Raw genomic sequence first — 24,069 nt, forward strand, 5'->3', positions numbered from 1 at the left:
ATGGGGAAAAACTGAGAGCTTTTCCCCTAAGGCCAATAAGGCAAGGATGTGCACTCTCACATTTCACAGAATATTGAAAGACCGTGCTATAGTAGCCAGACAACAAAATGAAATCCATGTCATTTTTTTTTTTTTTAATTTGACAGAGATCACAAGTAGGCAGAGAGGCAGACAGAGAGGAAGCAGGCTCCCTGCCGAGTAGAAAGCCCAATGTGGGGCTTGATCCCAGAACCCTGGGATCATAATCTGGGCTGAAGGCAGAAGCTTTAACCCACTGAGCCACCCAGGCACCCCAAAATCCATGTCATTTTTATGTCTTAATTGAATCTATCCAGGGAGTTTTTATTCCAGCTACTGTATGTTTCAGTTTTTAAAATGTTCATTTATCTTTGTTGTTACATCTTCTGGTTCTATACTGAGACTTTATATTTCTCCATTTGTTTCAGGAATGTTCATCTCTACTTTGGGCATTTTTATAATAGTTATTTTAAAGTTAGATAAATATAGAGTGTCTGGGTGACTCAATGGGTTAAAGCCTCTGCCTTTGGCTCAGGTCATGATCTCAGGGTCCTGGGATGGAGCCCCACATCGGGCTCTCTGCTCAGCAGGGAGCCTGTTTCCTCCTCTCTCTCTGCCTGCCTCTCTGCCTACTTGTGATCTCTGTTAAATAAATAAATAAAAGTAAAAATAAAGTTAGATAAATATGTTAGATAACTCCAACATCTGTATTATATTGGCATTGGCATCAGCTGCTTTTTCTTTTCCCATGTGAATGTTTTCCTGGCTTTTGCACACTTAGTAATTTTGCATTGTGTCCTGGACATCTCAAATATTATGAGTCTGAGTATTCTTTAAATTCTGTGGAGACTGTTGACCATTTTGTTTTAGAAGGCATTCAACCTGGTTGAATTCAGGTCAAAAGTTCCAACCAGCGTCATAGCAATTATAGTTTCAATGTTATTTCTGTTTCAAAAACCTTTGTGGTTTTATTCAGATCTAGTCCATGTATGTGCCACCTAAGTGGTCAATCTAGAATTTGGGTTGTCCATATCCTACAGTTCAGGTCTCAAAGTATACACATTTATGCTCAGACCATAGTGAGGTTAAGGCTGAAAGTCCACAAACAACTTTATGGAGTAGCTTTGTTGATCTTCTGCTTCTCCCAATCTCCCCTACACCTTCCAGTTCTCTGGGGCTCCCTTTTTGATCCACCATCTAGAAAGCTGATTCTTTACAAACCTTATTTTGCCATACTCTTTCCTTGAATGTGCTCTTGTCTGGGGCCAAGTGGTTGGAAAACAGAATAAAAGGAATGAGCATTTGCCACAACTTCTTAGGACCATAAGGACTCACTGTAGAGGATGGTTTCTCCTTTTCAGAATTTTAGCTATCAGTTACCCACTGCCACTGTTGCTACTGTTGAGTACTTGAGATTGGGGGGTTCATGCACAACAAGGGGTAGAAAACAATTAGTATTTCCTTAACTTTTGCTGATTGTTAGCAAACTCCTTTCCCACTCTGAGCTGGAATTTCCTCCTGGAGCTATGTCTGCACAGATGCTTAGTTCTGGGTTTTAAGCTGCTTTAAGCCAAAGTAGTGGGGACACCACAGGGGAAAAAAATGGGCATAGTCACTGTTGGATCGTGGCACATTAAATTCCAGTCTTCTTCAGTCTTCCCACTACTATTTCCTTCTCAGTCCTCAAGTAGCTGCCCATGCATTCAAATAGCTGGTCTATGCAGGTTTTACCATTGCATTCAAAGGGTGGACATGGTGGAGTGTGCTTACTCCAAGTTATCCAGACCTAGAACTTCTAAGATAGATTTCTTAGAAAAATAAAATAAAATTATTTATTTTAGAGAGGGAGAAACAAAGTGAGCACCCACGAACAGGGGTAGGGGCTGAGGGAAATTGAGAGTGAATCTCAAGCAGACTCCCTGCTGAGTACGGAGCCCCATTCAGGGCTTGACCTCATGACCTCAGCTGAAACAAGAGCTGGATGCTTAACTGACTGAGCCACCCAGGCGGTCCCTTCCAAGGTCACATTTGATCAACTGACTATCACTACGCTTACTTGAGAGTGGCTTTTATGTTCTTCAAAATCCTAGGGTTTTGGGATGTGTTCTTAAAAAATCTTGTCCTGCTATGCATAAATAAAATTATTCATAGTATAGGGGTTTTAAATGTAAAAAGGGTAAGTTATATTTTGTGAATGTATAAATTAAGCTTACTAAATTAGCAGATAGTATTTAAGACATTAATAATCTAGCATCTAAAAATATATTAAAACTCTATCAAATAAATAATAAGGTTTCCAGAAATGACAAGAGCAGATATATCACATTTAAGAGTTATAAAAACAAATAACAACATTTTTTTTAAAAACCCTAAAAAATGGTAAGAATAACATTTGCAAGATAGATCTATGAATCTGCCCAAGAAAGCCCAAGGAAAAAAGTTAATGATCACTGGTGAGTGAAGTGTGAGCATACACACACACACACACACACACACACAGAGTACACTAAGGCTAAGAGAGAGCTTGAATGTACAATTGGCTTTAACTGCCAACATTAATGATTTCATTTAACTGGAAGACGCATAAACCCATTTCAGTTTACTACATTAAGGTATTCCATAAAATACCTGGAAGAATTTATATACTTTTCCAAAAGAGAATGAGAAAGAGAGAGAGAGAGAGACTAACTTAGGGCCTCATACTTTATGGATGGATATATGTTATATCACCAGTCACATGGCAAAAATTTAGAAGATGGAGGGATAACCACGAAGTTTATAATCAAGAACATATTTTTACCTATAGTTGTTACTCATAATCACTTAACTTAAAATGCATATCCACGGGGTGCCTGGGTGGCTCAGTCGGTTAAGTTTCCAACTCTTGATTTCAGCTCAGGTCACAATTTCATGGGTCCAGATATCGAGCCCCACATGGAGCTCCCTGCTTGGTGGGGAGTCGGCTTGAGATTCTCTCCCTCCATCTGCCCCTCCCCCATCTTGTGCTCTCACTAAAAATACATAAATCTTTTTAAAAAAACACATATCTACAAACTGAATCATAAATGTTCCCAAATTTTACCATATGTATTTCAAGACTATCAATACTACTTATCATTTATGTCAAAATATACCGGTAAAAGTAATAGGGAAATCTGGAAAGTCAAAGCATGTGCTTAGGGATAACCTGTGTGTGTGATTATACTTTAAAATATTAATGTGTGCAGGGGTGCCTGGATGGCTCAGGGGGTTGTGTCCGACTCTTGGTTTTGGCTCGGGTCGTGATCTCAGCATGATAAGACTGAACTCCACATCAGCCTCCATGCTCAGCATGGAGTCCACTTAGGACTGTCTCTCCCTTTCCCTTCGCCCCTTCCCCACAATATATGCACTCTCTCTAATAAATAAATAATTCTTTAAAATTTAACATGTCTGATGTTTCAGAATCTGCCCAATGTGTTGCTACTCATTTAAAGAAAAGGAAGGAAAAACACTTCAGAAGGCTAGGACATCAGTTTTACCAGGGGAGAAAAAAAGATTTCAAAGAGCATTACTTTGTAGGCATCTGAATCTAATTTTTCATACTTAATATAATTATTTAAGAAAGAAGTGATTTAAAAATTGTTCTATTCCATTTTAGAAAATATTTAGCTTTTTGACAAACCTCATAGAGGTTAAGAACATACATTCTGGAGCCGGATTGTCTAGACTCAAAATCCAGAGTCCTGCTTATTTGCACTGTAACAGGGGTCAACCATTTTTATGTAAAGCCCCAGAGTATAAATAGTTTTATGCATTACAGACCACATTACAGTATCTATTGCTCTTTTTTTCTTAATTAATCCTTTAAAAATATAAAATTATTAGTTTGAGGGCTATACAGAACCAGATTGGTAGTTTGCTGACACCTGATCTATGTAACAGAGATGAGAACACCTATTTCATAAGGTTGTCAAGAGGATTAAATGAATTAATATATGTAAAGTTCTTAGAAAGTTCCTGGCACATACTAAAAGCTATAAAAATGCTTATTATTACTACTACATATCTAACCAAATTTTGTTTTCAAAATACCTACTATTCCTCTATGACTTGTATGTAGCATTACTTGGTGACTTCAAATTTGGAGAAAGATTTAATTTGTCCCTCTTGGTTTACTCTAAATCACCAGAAAAAGTTTAGCACTGTACATTGATGAAACTCCAAGTGTGGCATTAAAATTGAGTGATCAGAAGGAAGAGTCAGTAATGGTCCCGAGGAAGTCCCTTGTAAATCCCAGCAGAAGCATCCTTAATGAGAAAGATTCACTATGAATATAATAACTAAGTTACCTAAAACATTCAATTAAACACAATAACCAATTTTCTATTACTGTAGTATTTCCCCCCAGCCACAGAAATGGACAAACCTATTTTAAATCCATTTAAGTGAACATTTAATCTGCTTTATTTATTTTTAATCTAAAAAGTAAGAGAATAATCAAAAAGCAGAAAATATTCATAGTTAAAATGCTACAGCATTTTAACACACCACAGTTACATGTAGGAGGTATCTGCCTTAAGTATTCCCAAGAGTAACTGCATATATTTATGGAAATCACAACGTGTTATGCCAAGAATTCTAAAGAAAAAAAAAAACTTAAGCAATCAAAAAATAATTCACAGTTTTTAGCAGACAACCTATAAATGAAAAACAAATTTATATAAAACTGAACTCTTTCGTGATTTACAAGGCATGGGCTGAATAGGGCCACATATAAATACTTAAGTACAATACATACAGTAAGTTTTGAACATTTTATGAAGTGTTTATATTGAAATATAGAACTTAATGAATTAAAATTGCAACAGAGTGATGTCTAAACATGAAAAAACACTTGCTTGAGTTTTAATGAAATAAATTTTAATTGTATACCATGTTAAATACAAATGTAATAACCTCAGCTTATCCACACTTTTATGGCATCCTATAGTCCAATGTGCTTCTACATAATCTTCACATGAAAATGTACAGTAGAATAGATGTTAATAGAGCATAAACTAGATTTGGAGATCATGGAAACTAAGGAAAAAGTACTTTTCTCTCTTCTAAATATTTGCACAGGTATGAGTTACAGCAGTTTGTGCAGTACTCATTAATTTAGTATCAGTGTAGTTTTAAAAAGTATTTTTATTACTCATTTATACCCAGAGTTGAAAATCTGAAGTAGTCAGAGACTTTAGAAACAATCAAAAACAAAATAGTAGTCACTATTCTCTGACTTTCCCACCCCCATCCTGGTCTCCCACCCCAATGAGAGCCTTTTCAATCCTTTTCGCTATCCTTGTGGCAGATAGCTCTGTATTTCTATTATCTGTAATACTCTTGTCTCTTGAATTCATCTATCTTAAACAGATGGTTTGGTTCCAAATCATAGCACCAGCATTTACTAGTGCCATTTAGCAAGTAATTTTTTCAGGTCTCTGTTTCCTTGTCTATGAAATAATAAAACCTACCTACCACACAAGGTTATTGCGACAATTAAATAATGCAAAATCCAGTATGTGTAGTAATATCTAGCTCAAAATATAGTGTTCATATAGTGATAGCTATTATTATTATTGTGATAGCTATTATATATTGTTCATATAGTGATAGTTATTATTATTGAAGTATTACAATCGTTCTGGTGGATAAGGATTTGAACTCTAATATACTCATCCTCCTAAACTATTCTCCTATCCTCCAGAACAACAGAATATAAGTATTTTGTTAAACTACATTCAGTGTTTTCAGGTCCCTTTTATATTTGAGGCAACTCTAGATTAATGAGAATCTCACTTTGTATCCTCATCAAAACAGAGGCCTGTAAGCTAGCTAAAATGCTGGACTATTCAAATATTCTGGATAACTTTTAATTTATCAGATTCCAAACCACTGGGATTTTTGGCCTAAGAGAAACTGAATTACAGAACTTTACTTTTAAAACTATTTCAATTCAAATCTCTATGGCATATACAACCAGTACCACAGTTACAGTAATGTACCTAGTATTACTCACTTATCTTTTGCCTCCTTTTTAATTTTTATTTTCTTTAAATATTTTGTGTATTTGAGAGAAAAGGGCAGGAGCTGAAGGCAGTAGCTCAACTGACTGAGCCACCCAGGTGCCCCTTGCCTCCTGTTTTTATCATTTTCACAGCTAAGGACATGGTAAGATGTTTTCCACATGTATATTACAGTTGTTCTTTATATGTAGTGTTTTTCAGGATTGACACCCTTGCTCTATATACTGTTTTCTAGTGGTTAATTTAAAATGAAAGCTTCTACTCAGAGATCACAATTTTAAGTGGTCTCTAATTAAGTTTTGAGAACTAACACAATTTGCATAGAGAAGATACCTGAGATGTGTCTAAAATTCTAAACAACATTTTTTTTATCAGTTTATGCTCAGGAAAAATACAGTTTGGTGAGTCACAATTTATTTTAAGAAAGTGCCATAGTAATTGGAGGCATTTTAAAGAAATAAGAAGTCAGTTAAAGTAATTATTTAAGAATCATTAGTTCATTTGCATACCTCTTAATCTTAAAATCCAAGATAGTCATGTAGCCAAAAATAAAATGATACTATGTTTGAAAAGGTTCTCAAAATCACCCTCATTAATTTTAAGTTCTCTATGGATAAAGAATATGTCTTGATTTATTTACCTTGTATCACCATTGCCTGGGACAATATCGGACTAGTATAGGTACAGAGAGGTTCAATACACATTCATGGGATAAATAAATTCAGCTTAATTTGGTCTCAGAAAACTTACAAATGCTTGACAGTAAAACACTAAATATTACATTAACACAGCATTATTCTTTTCAGTGTAAACAAAGTACACTAGTTTGTACATTGTATATTGTTTATTGATAGTGACATATAGTAAAAATTTTATGTATATATTAATTACCCATGGTCCCTTATAAATATTTAAAGTTCTTTTTCCAAACACAATCATACTGCAAAGTCATACCATAAACTAAACTTTGTAAGACAATTTGAAAAAGATGCATTAAACATACTATAAATCATGATGAGATATTGAGGTGGCTTATAACTCTCAGTTTAAACATTCTAATTACAATCAAATGTAGACTTTTACTAAGAAGTTGATAATTCTGGAGAAGGAGCCCTTCTGAGGAATGATTTAGTTTTAATAAAATTAATGGTCAGATTAGCATACCTGAAGTCCTATGTTCTTAAAAAGTTCATTCAGAGTCCATAAATGCAAGCAGAAGATTATGAAGTATTCCTAGATGCACAAACATCTTTTAAAAAATATGAAGTATTCAGTGTGCCTTAAGATACATTCCTTGAATTGAAAACTGTTGAGGTTTCCAAATACTATCTTTTCATGTCTTCACAGCCTGGATCTGATCTGATAACAAAAACCAAACAAAAAATTATCAGTCTCCACAGGCAAAATCCATTTTCTAAAGTAATCCAAGAAAAATCTATAAAAACACTGTGGAAGCCTATGCACACAACTGTTTGTTTAAAGCACAAACACATTGTGGCTTTTGATTCTGTCATTGTACATGCACACAGTTAAGAGCCAACTAGTTCTCCAAGGCTTTTATGAAAAATAGCAATCCCTTGGCTCATCTCCTCTTTCTTAGGCAACCATTTCTAACCCCTTTTCGGAGATTTACCTCTGTATCTCTAAGTAATACACTTTTTTAAAAAAATTACTTTTTGAAATATCAGTTCCTTCAATGAAGTATGAGGCTTCAGTTCTCACTGTGTTGTCCTGCAACCGTTATGCATCCAGCACTCCTATTCTTCTACCACAGTAATCTAGTCATGTGATGAATCTACATGCTACTCACAACTGAGACAGGTTGTATCTCCCTCCGTTATTCTTCCTTTCTTCTACATTTTGTTTTCCCTGTTTTAGTAAGTGTGCCTTATTCTCTAGTCTTGTCTTAGTTTTTCAAGATACTTGACACTAATTCATTGCCACTAGTCTCACACTGTTTAAACCTTTATTACTATGAAGCACATTACATAGCCTATGAATTCCACTTTCTTGAAGAACTCTCCATTAGTTTCTTCCAAAACTCTCTAATGTGGACCAGTTGTTCTCTATGTTTGCCCAGCCATCTTCATAAGGGATCTCTCATTACCATTCTAGGATTTCATTATCTTTCATGATCATCCTGAGGATCCTTCACACAGGCTCTTATGCTGGTTTTCCTGTTTCGTGGTCTCTTATTTTCACCTCTTGGTTTATTCCCTTGTCTTTTAAGAGTATACCTCCCAATGGCTACTTTAGTAAAAGGTATAGAAAGTACATTCTTGAGACTGTGCATGGCTGAAGATGTTTAATTTCTACAGTCACAATAAACTGGCACTGCCTGCGCATATAATTCCATTATTTTCTTCTTGGACTTTTCCACGGCCCAATTATCTTACAGCTTCCAAATGTTGATTAGAAATATAATGCTATTTCTGCTCCCTTATCCTTAACATGAAACTATTTTCTTTCCAGGAAGCCTGTAAAATCTTCCATTGTCTTCAGTGTTGAAATTAAATAATGGTGAGCCCTGGTGTGGGAATGTTTTCATTCACTGCACTGGGCTCTCAAGAGGCCTTTCAACTAAATCCATCATTCAGTTCTGGAAAATACTGTTTGGTGATTTACTTGGTAAATTTTTTCCCTTCTATTTTCTCTTCGCTCATTCTAAAATTTGTATTATTTGGATATTGGGCCCCCTCTTTCTTTTCTTTCCAATTTTACCTTTTTGCTCTACTTTCTTGAGAGAATGCCTTTATCTTTTTATTGAGTTTTCAATTTCTTCTGTTCTATTATTTTCTAAGAACATCCCCCCCCCCCATTGGTCCTTTCCAAGTAGTATCCCTGGTCATATTCATGAAAGTAATACCTTTTCTTATCTCTTTGAGAATACCCCAATAGTTTGTTTTGTTGTTGTTGTTTTTTTAATATTCTCCCTAAATAAATACTACTTCCTCTATAACCCACTTTTTTGGTATGTTGATGTTCCCTTATTTTTAATGTTTTGGTCTTCAAATACCTGATGATCCTTTGCCATCTTCTCATAAGTATGAATGAACACTATAAAGCTGACCAAAATTTCAATATGTATGTGAGGCCTATAAAATATGATCTTTATTCTAGTGTAGCTAGCTACACCATTTTCTCAGGAATCTTTGTTGTTAATAGCTTTAGATCTTTTCTCTCGCTGGTCTGATTCCTCAAAGATGACTTTCTATATCCTGCCTACTGACAGTGTCTTCTTGGAGACATAGGAAAAGGTGGAAGATGATTACACTATGTGGTATAAAAACTTTCAGTTATTCTTCATTTTCAGATCAGCACTGCCACACACAGTTGTGCTTGGTATTCCCCAGACTGGAGATACTCTCTCTCCAAGAATGAATCTCCAATCTTTCTTGGGGGCAAGAAAGTTTAACTCTCTTATCTTTTCAGCCCCATCTCATCCTTCTTTCCACCTTTCATCAATATCTGAGACTTTGAGAGGATCTGCAATGTAAAGTAGGATGCTTTCCAGCTTTCCTCAGTGCTAGTTTAGAATTCACCATCCTCAGGTCTCTTAAATCATCCAACATTCATCAGACATCCAGCTTTTAAAATTTGGTTGCCATTTTTGTCATTTTTTTTTTCTTTAAACCAAAGCCCCCCCCCTTTAAGTTAGATTTGAGAAGAGGATGAAACCAAGCGTGTGTTCAGTCCTTTATCTTCGATTGGAATGCCCATATGCATATAAAAGTCTTACTTTAAAATCTTGGAAACATTAACTTTTCCCCGATAAAGTGATAAAATTAGTATGTTTCACTAGTCATGTGGAAATATTTCTTTTCATAAATATCTCATTTGAGGGGTGCCTGGGTGGCTCAGTGGGTTAAAGCCTCTGCCTTCAGCTTAGGTCATGGTCCCAGGGTTCTGGGATCGAGCCCCGCATTGGGCTCTCTGCTTGGCAGGGAGTCTGCTTCCCCCACTCCTCTCTGTCTGCTTCTCTGCCTACTTGTGATCTCTGTCTGTCAAATAAATAAATAAAATCTTTAAAATAAGTCTCATTTGAAAGTTTCAGAGCTAGATAACAACTTATGCCTCTGCAATGGTTTCTGTGTAGTCCTTGGTAGTTTTAAAAGACATTTCATAGTCTACCCAGGAGTTCTTGTCTTTGGGTTATAAGATATAGGTAATTATTGAAAATCCTTTCAAAAGAGAAGGGGATCATGACATAATATATGTCATTTAATATTTTACTCAAAAATTTTCAACATTAAAATAGTAAGATTAAACTGGTCCAAAACGAACCAGAGACTTTCTTGTTTATCATACTAGGAAATTTCATAATTCTGGAAGCAAAATGAAGAGATACAAATTCAGAATATCTTTCATAGCTAAATTTACATAAAAATCAGTGGCTAATAAATTAAGTTACAGGCATGGATTAGTCTCCTATATTTACTGCTACCTAATTTGCAAAATGAGTTTTTACCTCTTTTTAAATCCAGAGAGACAGTCTGGAGAATCAAAATGTAAACTATTTATTACATAGGAAAGATGAACAAAGGATCTCCTATTCAAAACCAAGCTGATAACATCTATGTACTAAGTTTCCTCCTCTCCTAAATAGAGAGCACTTAGGTAGAAGGTGAATTTAACATTTACTGGTTTTTTTTTCTTATCTGAGACACTTTAACACAGTGTTTTATTTAATCCATACAATTTCTGACTTCTTATTTTTTATTTGTATAGGTGATGAAAATTATCTTCAAAAGAAAATAACATACAATTGTTAATAGAAAGTAGTAGAATAAATCTGCTAGACTCAAAAGCTCAAATATTTTTTATTGCTATTCTATATTCCCTACATAAGATAGGGAAACAGTTCACGGAAAACTGCTCTAAAAGTTACATAAAATATGGTAACACAAAGGCTCAAAAATATTTCCAATAGTGTATCCTCCTTACAAAAGGGGAAGTAAGATACAAAGATAATAAATCAGACAAATCAAAGACACAAAAATTAGTAATAAGAACAGAGTTGGCAAGTGGAACTGTGATGTTAGATCGTTACTGACACCTAGTGGCCATGTTATTACAGACAAAATATACCAACAAAAAAAGGAAGCGAGAACTACAATTTATCAACCTATTTTCAGTAGGTACTATATTTTTATGAGCAACAGTAGGGTTTTATCCATGCTATATCTTCACTGTGAGCAACAAGGACTGGGAAAATAAATCAAGGCTGAACATATGCTTCTGATCTTCTGTAGAACATTGCTCCTTAACCTGTTTTATGGAGAATAAGTCCCATAAAAGCATCAGAAGTGTAAAACAGTTCTTTATCACCATTAAAGGTTCTCAATTATGTTTTACTTAATTGTAAAGTATGACTATAACATTCTTTATAGTTTAACGGTAAATGTCATGATGTCTACACAAAAACAACAAAAAAAACCAGTCTGTGCAGTTTATGAAAATACCACACATAACACATAAAAATATTTATCAGTTATACATTTAATACTCTGAACCAAAGAGATAGTATGTCTCTTTATGCATGGTCAAGCAGGCTATTCTTAGATTCACCAGGATATGCATAAGAGAACGCAAAATTACATATATAACTAGCATTAAAAGGTCAGTGTAGAAGAAATTAAACTTATAGCCACAAGACTACAAGTAGAATTAATAATATTTTGTTATTTATCCTTGTTCGGGGCTGGGAGATTCTTGATAGGAATGATCCCCAGTTCTGCTCACAAATGGACATTTTTCAGCCTGACTCATGTCCTGTAATAAAAGAACCCACAGGACTTGGTTTCTTTCACATCTATGGCTCTGTGTGGGTCACTGTTTGAATCCATTCCTATGGTTATAAACAATGTAATCTTAGAGGAAATGATACATCTTAATTTATTCCTTGATAATGGTAAAATACTATACCAATCAATGATAGCTATTTTAGATAACAAAACTGAAATATACAAAACATCAGTAGAACACTGGTATCTACAATACTAAATGAGTGTTAAAATTTGTGTAAACATGTATAAATGGAACTATACAGAGTTCAGCATGATTCTTAGGAGATATATGCCATTCAAACTTATTTTTAATTATTGACAGTTAAGGCCTGGAATTTGTCCCAAACTTCAAATGTGCTTCTGTCACTAGATCTGACAGAAATTTGTTGCCATAAATTTAAATTTTCTAGAGTTGCCATGTATATTGATTGTAAAGATGCAAATTATTTATTTAAATAAACCCTTCAGAAAAATGTAATAGAAGTAAATGTAGCCTGTTACAAGAAGAACAGAATCTTACCAAACTTATGTAATTTACTATGATTGCCATGGAAGAAAGAATATTTACTGGGACCTTTTGAATTCTGGAGGATTCAGGTAGATAAAAAAGTTAAACGCTTTAATTTTTTTTATTATTATTTCTGTTCTTGTAACAGGACACCATTGGAAACATTGGTTATTTTATCAAGGCTTTGACTGGAATATCATATTTGAGAGACAGACCTAGACTCAGATATGACCAAACGGCTTTGAGGAACTAAGGCTGACTTCACAAAACATGGCGCATAAAGCCCTTTGGAAATACCTTGCTTTCAGAGTTCCCAGCAGCATCACCAGGTGAGCAAAGAATGTCACTTCTGGGAAGTACAGGAACCTCAGGATATATTGGGCACCTTGTGAAGAGGAATCTGCCTAAACCTACAGGAATTGCAGGCATGTCTGATGGCAAGTACTTGACTTGGCTTCTGGCCAGGAGAGGCTACTTATGTAAATAATTTGGCCAAGTTTATTAAAATTGGACTTGTTTTGCAGACAAATTCATCTTGATTTGGCTATCTCTGGAAATGAGGGTTATTTTAGAGAGAAAAATTATGTGTCAATAACCCACCTCTACAGATCTTAAATCCTAGTTTTGATTGTTCTTAAATGTTGTTTGCTTAAGCTAGACAACTTGAGGTAAATTGCAGAGATATAGTTTTTACATATTTACTATACAACAGCTCATATACAGATAATCTTATTGCTTGTTATGCTGTGGGAATAATATGAGGACCTCCATGTGCACATTATTATTTAAACAACTGGAAAATGGGATTAATCCCCGAACAACTGTATAACTCAAATGTCATCTTGACCAATTTCCTTATTTAAGGAAAATGAAAACTTTTTAAAAAGCTGGAGCCCACTCCATGAGGTTAATTACAGACTTGTGGAGATAATGGATGACCCCACTTTCTCTATGATTGGACTGGATGATGCACTCGGGGATGTACTTGCCCTAATCTCTTGAGACAAGTCTCTCACTTGACAGTGATTCCTTGTAATTAGGATACTGTTAAGGCTGGACCTCAAAGAAAGAGGGCTTCTTAATGGTTTTATTCCTTAGTAATATTTGTCTAGGAACTACCTCTATTAATGTAAAATTACAAGTAGAGACTTTAGCCAAGCATACAGTGACCATCTTTTAGCCTGACATGGCAGTCACCAACAAATTCAAAAGTTGGCCCTCTAAAACTGAATAGCCCTTGGTATCTTAACACCAGTTAAAGGATGCCCAAAATTATATGACTAGGCCCTAACAAAACCCATTGACTATGTATTTCTAACTTGTGTCCCAGGCTGGATAGGTTGCCTTACTTTGGGTTTCCCCTGAATGCACAGACACATTATTAAAATTATTACCAACCCAGCGAATCTTCCAATTTTAAAACAACAGTGGACACATTTTGTGTTACATTGGTATGACCACCTAGCATCCATCTTTGTTCCCTCTTTGAGACTGGAGGATGTTTTGCACATGGAAGCTCTTAATTAGTACATGGTCAAAGCCCTAAAGGACACTCACAATAGCATTTCTCCATTAAATACTGAAGTAACACATATGCATGAACCAGTTTTACAATATAGAATGGCATTAGATGTTTTCACTGCTACATTAAGGGGAAACTTGTGCTAAAATAAAAAACAAAATGCTGTTTATATATTCCAGATTACCACAAAAATAAATCTAGGTTTCTAAATGAATGGATACTCAAATTAGCACTTTAAATGATCTCTCTTTCCTTTAGTGATTGCTTTACAGTCCTGAACTAGAGGAAAATTATCAAAGGTCAACTATCAAAGCTCTTTTATTCTGATTTTTCTTTCTCATTATAATATTAATCTTATTCTGCCATTTCTGGTGTCATCCTGCCTAGTGTCAACTTTGCTGCCTAACTTCCAGCTGACATGAACCTCCATGAGATGATCCTTTCTACTCATGGAGGTTCATATATGTTGACCACATTGGATTCAGCTGCCTCCCCCTTTTGTATCTCCTTTATCTGTTCCATAACTGACCAATACTGACCCATAGGTAGGGACATCTCCACACCCCATTCAGCAGGAAGAACTTAAAGAAGATGAGACCTTCCATCTTCAACATATTTAAGGATCAAAACTGTTCATGGGGAAAATGATGAGAGAGCAGAAGGCTTGCTTAAGACAAAGCATAAGCAGACACCCTGCCATCTGCCCTCCACCACACTCCTCCATAGGCTATGTGACACATTCTTCCAGGAAGCTCCTAACTATCTTAACTTTAAAGCCTTGCTAGAGGGAGAAACAACCTTAACAGGACAAAGGCAAGGCCTCCCTTATCTTGTAGGTCCTCTTTAGCATATAAAAGTTCTTTCTAAAACCTCCCATTTCCCCTATTTCTCCCCACCTCACAGTATATAATCAATTGCTTCTCACAACCCCAGTATAGGTCTTTTCTGCCCATTGGTCCTGTCCTGTCCAAAAAAACAAAACAAAACAAAAACCCCAAAAAACAAGAAAATAAACCAAAAACCAAGTAACAAAACAAACAACAACAACAAAATACATGTAGTAAGGTATTGGATACTTACTCGATTGTTTTTTCTGACAGCAGAAATAAACGGATATAAGAAAGGCAATGATATAGTAAAAATGAAATGTAAAAAGGGAAAGAAAAATATGAATAGAATGGGAATAAAGGCTGAAGATGCACGGTATTTTGTGATGTACCTTGAAGCCAGTCTACACCTTCTTGCAATCCTTCTCCTTTTATGGCATCACTAGCACTGAAATAAAATCCATAAGAAACATATCCATTTCATTACTTCATAAAACCATAATAATAATTACAATTTTGCTATATGGCAAATTATTATAGTCTAATAACCTATATTTGAGCAAAACTGGTAAGTGCTGAAACTGAATATAAACAGGAAAAAGTCTGAGTGCTCAGAAAAGACATGAGAAATTTATTCATGATTTATAATAGACATTTGGAAAAGTGTTATCACTAAAAAGTTATTATTCTACTTTGCCCAGCTCCAGTGGCTCAATAACATTTATCCATTAGAAATGCTTGACTTAGGTTGTAATTTAGGCACACGACGGAGTGACTTTATTTGAAATGGAATTTTATATCTATAAGGTATAAACCTGTAATTATAACTTTGGTAAACTGGGAGAATAAAAAAAAAAAAATCTCAGATTTCAATCATATCCTTATATCTAATGGCTTCAGGAACCTGGACAGGCTATTCAACTGTCTGCCTTTATTTGTAGCATCTATAAAATGGTGTTGAATAAACTAAAATAATAAAATGCAGAGGATTTTTATACTATCAAATGTCTTTCAAAGACATAGACTGATAGCAATTAGTATAAATAATTGGATTTTCTCAATGATTAGGGCTCCTTTAAGTGTGTACATAGTTACCTGAATAATTAATTTGATTCTAATCAAAACAAATTACTCTCAAGGAATTAGATTATGAATATGACTTATCATAAAATTATTTTAAAATAGAAAGACAGAAATCAACAGCATGTGATATATAATTATTCAAAGTAAATTATAGATTATCCATATCAGCAGCAAAACATTAGTAACTGCAATGCTTAAATCAAGAAAGATCAATGTATTGATTTTTATCACACACTTATAGTCCCAAGCAAGACTAAGGTCTCAACCAAACAAGTAATAAAATGGAAAAACTTGTTCCCTTTACTGGTGGCATTAGTGCCATACTAAAAACCCTGCATCTTTTCCTAATAATTCCCAAATGTTTGAATTCTACCTTTCCCTTTGAATACATCATCAGACCTGTAACTAGAATAAATGCCAAAGTCTTTACCATGTCCTACTAGGACCTGTGTGATATGGCCTATGGCTATTTCTCAATGGCCTCATCTCCTACAACTTCCCCCTAGATCTCCCTCCTCAAGCCAGCCTGCACTGTTTGCTATTCCTGGAACACATAAGGTACATTCTCATCTAGGAGCCTTTTCACTTGTCTGGCCTCTCTGTCGGGCAAGCTATTCCTCCAAACTTTTGCATGAATTTCTCTCTGACTTCAGTTAGATTTCACAGAGGGAGCACCTCTCATTCTTTCTCTTATTGTCCTACTCTACTCTTCTTCATCCTTCCAGCTGATATTTTATGTATCTATTTATCTGATTTGTTACCTGTTGCCCTCATAAGAGAGTAAATAAGCAAATATGTATATACATATTGTGCCAGGGACTTTGTCAAAAACTTTTTTAAAAAAACTGTTAACAAAATCAGAGCCTAAAAATCAGAGTTGGCTATATATTTAGTACAATGATTAAAAATAAAGCACAAAAGTATTCATTTCTCTATAATCTTTATTGTCCAGTAAATTTACTTGCACTTAAGGCAAGAGAGAGAGAATATTTTATATGGGGGCGCCTGGGTGGCTCAGTGGGTTGAAGCCTCCGCCTTCGGCTCAGGTCATGATCCCAGGGTCCTGGGATCGAGCCCCACATAGGGCTCTCTGCTCAGCAAGGAGCCTGCTTCCTCCTCTCTCTCTGCCTGCCTCTCCGCCTACTTGTGATCTCTGTCTATCAAATAAATAAAAATCTTAAAAAAAGAAGAATGTTTTATATGCACACCGAGTGTTACCTTTATTCCTAAAACTGGAAAAGAAAAATAAGTGTATTTTCAATTTTATACATGCTTTAAAAAATAACAAAAAATTAAAAAACAAGCTTAACAAATGAAACACTAGAAATTAGTGAGATACTATTTGAATAGTCAAAATTATAAACAACTTTCAAAGAAATACTTGGCATTCTTCTATAAGTTATACAGAAAACATAGGAACCTGGCAATGTAATACTACACATCCTTATAGCATGAGGACATTACCTTTTCTCTCACTGAGAAGTATTTAGATGTCACAACTGAATAAAGAAATCTGTTAAAATCCAACTGCTGATGATTTTAAGTAGAAAGAGATTTTTTTCCACTTGCAAAATTAATTTCTATTTCAAAATTAAAAATAGGACTGCATCTTTTACTATTAATTAGACCTATGGCTTTTAATGTACTTTCTATCAATTTAGTACAATGCAAAAATTAAAAACTAGTCTACTTTGAGCATTACTAATTTAGGTATGATTTAGAGAGAAATACAAAGGTTCACCTTAAGATACTTCTCTACCTAAAATCCCTCCTTTCTTTACCAACCAAGTATCACAGAACCACAATTCTAAATCAAAAGACATTTCATAAAACTGACTCTTCTGATTCCAAAGTAAGGAGGATTTTACTCAAGATAGGTATATAGAGTTTCACTCCTGGGTAAAGGAGCTGGTGGCCCTGAGTACTGAGGCTTTTCAAGGGCTTTCTAAGGCTCTCACCTAAAAGTTCTTTTTTGAGCTCTAGAATCTCCTTGTTCCGTATTCTGTTTCTCTTCTAGGGGTAGTATACTTTTCTGCCTCTTTGTTAGGGCTTTCTCCATAATTACCTTTTAAAAAAGGGAGAACTGGCAAGAGAAGGACATCTTGTAGCAGAGGGAGTAAGTGGGTGGATAGAAAGAAGCTTAAATTAATATAAGGTAGGCACTAAAATACTATCTAATATATAACTTCTGGTTATCCTTATTGGAATATTTTGGCAGAAAGGCACACCAGAGTTAAATATATCCATAAGACACTGCTTTCCAAATAAACATGTATAATAATTTCAGATGCTAAACACTGAAGAGTTCAACTGTATTAGTATATCCAAATGAAATTAATATTTACATTTCTATATAATCATATACACCAGTGTTTGTTGTGTACATGATTAAGTACCCCATACTATTATCATTCTAGAGGTTAAGGAGTGAACGAAACTGATAAAATGCCAGCTCTCATGGTACTAATGCAGTAGTATAGGAAGACAGACTATAAAGCAAGCAAAACCCAAAGAGGACATGGCAAGAGAAATATAAAGCAAAGCATATAAAAAAACGAGAGACAGGGGGGTAAGGTATAATATTTTGGAGGGTTATGAGGAGAGGTTTCCTGAAGGAAGTACAACAGCAAGCCAGGAAAATCACTTTGGAGACTGATTCAGACAAAGGGACTAACAAGTGCAAAAGTCCTGAGATGGGACTGTGGTTGCTGGATTCAATATGCAGAAGGAATTTAGTGGGCTTGAAACTGGGTAAGTTGGCTAGATCTTTTAAAGAGTTGTTTCTATTTCATATCCTCAGAAAGATTTGAATTTTTTTTTGTTCTTTTTTTTTTAAGATTTATTTATTTAAGTAAACTTTACACCCACTGTGGGGCTGAAACTCGCAACTCTGGGGTCCATAGCTGCATGCTCTGACTGAGCCAGCCAAGCAGGCCAAGATTGGAAAAAATTTTAACAGTAATATATTCATGAATACCTGCACTGCTACAATTCTAATACAACTAAATCCTTGGCTTACATCCTATCATGTTAGGTGTCTTACACATAAGCTTAGCAAAGAACTGAAGCTCGGAGATTTTTTTTAGAATGCTGTAATGAAGAGTAAGTATAAAACATTACCAAATATGCCATGGTTTATCTTTGATGTTCTCTAAACACAGCAGCTGAGACACTTTTACAGACGTCACTGCATCTCTAAGATCCATTTTGTTTGCAAAAAATAAGATTGGTATTCGGCGGTGCTTAATATCTAAAAGACAAAGTAAGACTATCATCACCCTTTCAGCTTTTTGGTCATTTCCCTAAATTCTTCAAATTGAAATTCACTAAAACTATTTTCCAACCACTTCTTTCTGTACCACATATACACAAACATTTAAAGACATATACTGGTAAGAATGTATCTGAATGACAGGAGAATTAACAAAATACTTTTTCTTTTTTTTTTTTTTTAAAGATTCTGTTTATTTATTTGACAGAGAGAAATCACAACTAGACGGAGAGGCAGGCAGAGAGAAAGAGAGGGAAGCAGGCTCCCTGCTGAGCAGAGAGCCCGATGCGGGACTCGATCCCAGGACCCTGAGATCATGACCTGAGCCGAAGGCGCGGCTTAACCCACTGAGCCACCCAGGCGCCCAACAAAATACTTTTTCTTAAGACTATCCACCCCCTGGGACGCCTGGGTGGCTCAGTCTGTTAAGTGTCTGACTTTGGCTCAGGTCATGATCCCAGGGTCCTGGGACAAATTCCCTCATCTGGCTCCCTGTTCAGGGAGCAGCTCTGCTGTTTCACTCTGACAAAAAAAAAAAAAAAGAAAAAAAAAAAAAAGACGACACCTGCCCTCTGGTTGGAGCTTTAAAACAAAGATGAGTGTGGTGGGAGTTGGGGCTCAGTAAGCAGTTACTGAGAAGTATCTACAAAGGGATCAAATATTTAGTTTTGTTTTTTCTGTCAACAGAAAGGAGTCAAACTTCAAAATGAAAGTAGAAGGGAGACAAACTAGATCTTGATTTTAAATTTAGACACTTGTTAGAAGTGACAAACTAGATATTTTAACAAGATATTTTAGTTTGTTATAACTCTGGAAAAATTTTTCATTGTTTTGAAGAGTTAATTCATTTAAATAGTTCAAAATTCAGATGACACAAAATGGTATACAGTAAAAGAATTTCCCTCCTACCTGTTCCAGGCCATCTACTAGTTCTCTCTAAAAGTGTTAACGTATATCACCTATCACCTGGCATCTTTTTAGAAATATTTTCAAACACTTATTATATATTATTCTTTATACAAATAATAGCAGACTATTCAGTTTGATATCTCCTGCTTTTCACTTACTTTCATATTTTGGAGCTTGTCCCATACCAGTACATAAAGAGCAGTTTCTTCACTATTTTAACAGTTGTAGAATATTCTGCCTGTTAGTACTATGTACCATAATTTGTTTAATCAGTACCCAGTGAGATATGCTTGTATTGTTGCCAATATTTAAAACTATAAAAAATGCTGAAATGAATAAAAGTGTACACCGTAAATTTTGTACATGGGCAGTATGTCTGGTAGGGTAAATTTGGGAAGTAGAGTTGCTAGTTAAAGGATATGTAAATTGCACCTAGGTGGCTCAGTGGGTTAAGCCCCTGTCTTCGGTTCAGGTCATGATCTCAGGGTCCTGGGATCAAGCCCCACATCTGGCTCTCTGCTCAGCAGGGAGCCTGCTTCCCTTCCTCTCTCTCTGCCTGCCTCTCTGCCTACTTGTGATCTCAGTCAAATAAATAAATAAAAATCTTTAAAAAAAAAAAAAGATACGTAAATTGCTATTTGTAGTGATTACTGCAAGGCCTTCCTTTAAAAATGTATCAATTTATGTATCAACAATAATGTGTAAGAATGAACATTTCCAGTACCCTTGCCAAGAGTGTTATCAAACCTATTGACCTTTTTATGATTGTGGATAGGTAAAAAGTATTATCAGAATGTTTACTTTGTTTTGAAAAAGGTCAAGAATTTTTGTATATATTCAAAAGATGGTTCTATTTCTTTTTTTAATGAACTATCTTACCCAAGCTTTTTCCCATTTTTTTTTTTTAAAGATTTTATTTTTTTGAGAGAGAATGAGAAGGAAAGCATGAATGGGGCTGAGAGGCAGAGAGAGAGAAGAGGACTTCCCTCTGAGCTGGGAACCTGACTCCAGGATCCATCCAAGGACCCTGGGATCAGGACCTAAGCTGAAGGCAGACTTTTAACTGACTAAACCACTCAAGTGCCACTCTCCATTTTTCAATTAAGTCTCTCTCTCTCTCTCTCTCTTTTTAAAATTTTATTTATTTGACAGGAAAAGGAAACACAAGCAGGGGAAGTGACAAGCACAGGGAGAGGGAGAAGCAGGCTCCCCGCTGAGCAGAGAGCCTGATCCAGGACCCTGGGATCCTGAACAGAGCCAAGGGCAGCCGCTTAACTGACCGAGCCACCCAGGTACCCCTAAGTTTTTATTTTCTTAGGATTTGTAGGAACACCATAAGTAATAAGGAAAAAAGTCCTGTAGCTCTGATATGAACTGCAAATAACCCACTTGCTTGTCATTTGCCTTTGACTGCTCATGGTTTGTTTTGTAATTAAAAACTTTTTATGTAGTCAAATTCATCAATCTTTTAGGATTCTGGTTTCTGTGTTATAGTTGGAAAGGCCTCCTCTTGCCCCAGAATGATTTTAAACTTCTCCCATAGTTTCTTCTACTGCTGCATTGGTGTGATTTTTACATTTAAATATTTAGTCCAGCTAAAATTTACCCTGAAACAGAGAATGTCAGAATGGGTAAAAAAGCCATACATAATCATACAATGTTTATAAGAAACACACTTTAAACATAAGGACACAGACAAGCCAAGAGGAACTGGATAAAAACACATGCATACATTTAAATGTAAGAAAGCTTGCATGACTACATTATTATTAGACAAAGTAGTATTCAAGATGAAGGGAAAAGACAGATACTTGTTGCTCTCTGTGCAGTTTATTATATGTCAGTGCTTTTTTAAAGTTTTTATTTAAATTCCAGCTAGTTAACATACAGTGTAATATTAGTTTCAGGTATACAATCTAGTGATTCAACACTTCTATACATCACCACTTGCTCATACAACACCCCCTGCTTATCACAAGTGCGCTCCTCAATCCCCATCACCTGTTTAGCCCATCTCCCACCCATCTCCCCACTGATAACCATCAGTTTCTTCTTTAAAGTTAAGAATCTGTTTCTTGGTTTGCCTCTTTCTCTTTGAAAAAGATAGGCATTTAAAAATTATGAAAGTGTCACTCACTCAAAACAACAAAATAATTTTAACTGTATATGCACCTAATAAATGAATACTATTAACGGACATTAATAGACCTTTCATCCAACAAAAGCAAAATACGTATTTTACTTAACTGCAGATGGAACATTCACCAAGCCAGACCAACATAAATACTGGCCCAATATTTCTAAGGATGAAATCTTACAGAATATGTTATTTCATCAAATGGGTTTAAGTTAGAAATCTGTAACAAAAAGAAACCTAGAAAATTCCCATAGCATAAATACTGGCCCAATATTTCTAAGGATGAAATCTTACAGAATATGTTATTTCATCAAATGGATTTAAGTTAGAAATCTGTAACAAAAAGAAACCTAGAAAATTCCCATATATAGAAATTAAATAATACACTACTAAAAAATCTAAGGATCAAAAAAGAACTCACAAGGTAAGTTAGAAAATACTTCACACTAAATAAAAAAGGAAACAAACATCGAAATCTGTGACATGTAACTAAATCCTTAGAGAATATGTACTGCTTTGAATGCTCATATTAGAAAAGGTATAAAATCAATGATTTCTACTTCTATCTGAAAAAGGTAACAGACAATGAGAAACAATATATATATAGAAAATTCATAATAAAACAAAGAAGAGAAATTAACAAAATTTTTTAAAAGCACCCAACAGAAGAAATTAACAAAGCCAGAGTTCTTAAAAAGTTAATAAAACCAATACACTCTTTAAAAAATTGAGCAAGAAAAAATGGGGGAAACAAATGATCAATATCAGAAATGAAGGAACATACACAGATCTTACAGACATTAAAAGGATAGTAAGAGGATAATACAAACAGTTTTATGTCAGTACACTTGATAACATAAATTAATTTTAAAACCTGGTCAAAAATTACCAAAAGTAACCTAAGGAGAAATGCAAAATTTTAATAGCCTTTTATCGTTTAATGAAATTTAACTCCTAATTCACAGTCCCTCTTACTCCCTTATATTCCCCGCCAACACACACAAAATCCCAACCCTGAAAGCTTCTATCAAACATTTAGGACAAAATAATACCAATTCTACCCAATCCAAAAAATAAAGTAAAAAGAGAAAGAATAAATATTTTCCAACTCATTTTATAAGACCTCTATCACCATGATGACTAAAGCATTTTAAGAAAGTTATAAGCCAAAAACCTTATGAGCACAAAACCAAAAATTTCTACCAAAATGTTAGCAAATCCAACTCAGTGATATATCGAAAGGTTAATACTCAAATGAGGTTTAACCCAGGAATATATATTTGGTTTAATAGATGTGAATACAGTGTAGTATTATTGCTGTAACAAATGTAGAAAAAGTATTTGGTAAATTATAACACAAGGATATAATGGAACCTTTTGAAAAATTAGGAATAACAGAAAGTTTCCTTGACCTAATAAAGATATAAGCAAACCCTAGTGAGCATCATAATTAGTGGTAAAATAAATGTAAAGAATGGGAATAAGGTATAGAAACAACCTAAGTGTCTATCAATGGATGAATGATAATGATAGTGAACAACAAGGGCTTGAATTATGCAAGTCCACTTACACGTGCCTTTTTTTTTCAGTAAATATATTGAAGAATATTTGGGAGAAATGCAACAATTTGAAAAATCCTGTAAACAAATCATGAAGCTTAGAAACCCTGAAGGAAAATTAAGAAAAGGTTAGGCATTTCATGAATACATAAAATATATATAGAAATGAGATGATTTTACCACTAACTACCATAAAAGATAAACAAATTTATTATAAAAATTTAAAATTTATCAATACTTATGCACACATAAACCAAATATGGTAGCATTCACAGTTAAGAAAAATGCAAATGAGTAAAGGATGCAGTATTAAATCATAACTGCATAAATTGTAGTAATACTGTACCACTGTTAATTTCATAGCCATCTCCTGTAGCTACTATTGCAGTGAGCTCAAGTGTT

General features: G+C 34.8%; 1 protein-coding gene across 3 annotated transcripts in view; it reads right to left on the minus strand.

Annotated features, from left to right (window-relative positions):
* Window positions 1–4,700: 4,700 nt before the first annotated feature.
* Window positions 4,701–24,069, minus strand: part of ARL6 (ADP ribosylation factor like GTPase 6) — a 42,128-nt gene continuing 22,759 nt past the window's right edge. For 2 of the 3 annotated variants that reach the window (XM_059392123.1, XM_059392121.1), the window contains 3 exons: window positions 18,912–19,041; window positions 15,101–15,156; window positions 4,701–7,424 (listed from right to left, as the gene is read on the minus strand). In XM_059392123.1, coding sequence (XP_059248106.1) covers window positions 7,399–7,424; window positions 15,101–15,156; window positions 18,912–19,041 — 212 coding nt within the window. In that variant the 3' untranslated portion in view covers window positions 4,701–7,398. Of the gene's footprint in view, window positions 7,425–10,861; window positions 11,334–15,100; window positions 15,157–18,911; window positions 19,042–24,069 lie in introns of those variants that run through there. The other variant, XM_059392122.1, reaches the window with a different exon arrangement.

The sequence above is a fragment of the Mustela nigripes genome, chromosome 2, assembly GCF_022355385.1.
Source record: "Mustela nigripes isolate SB6536 chromosome 2, MUSNIG.SB6536, whole genome shotgun sequence".
In the NCBI taxonomy this organism is placed as follows: Eukaryota; Metazoa; Chordata; class Mammalia; order Carnivora; family Mustelidae; genus Mustela; species Mustela nigripes.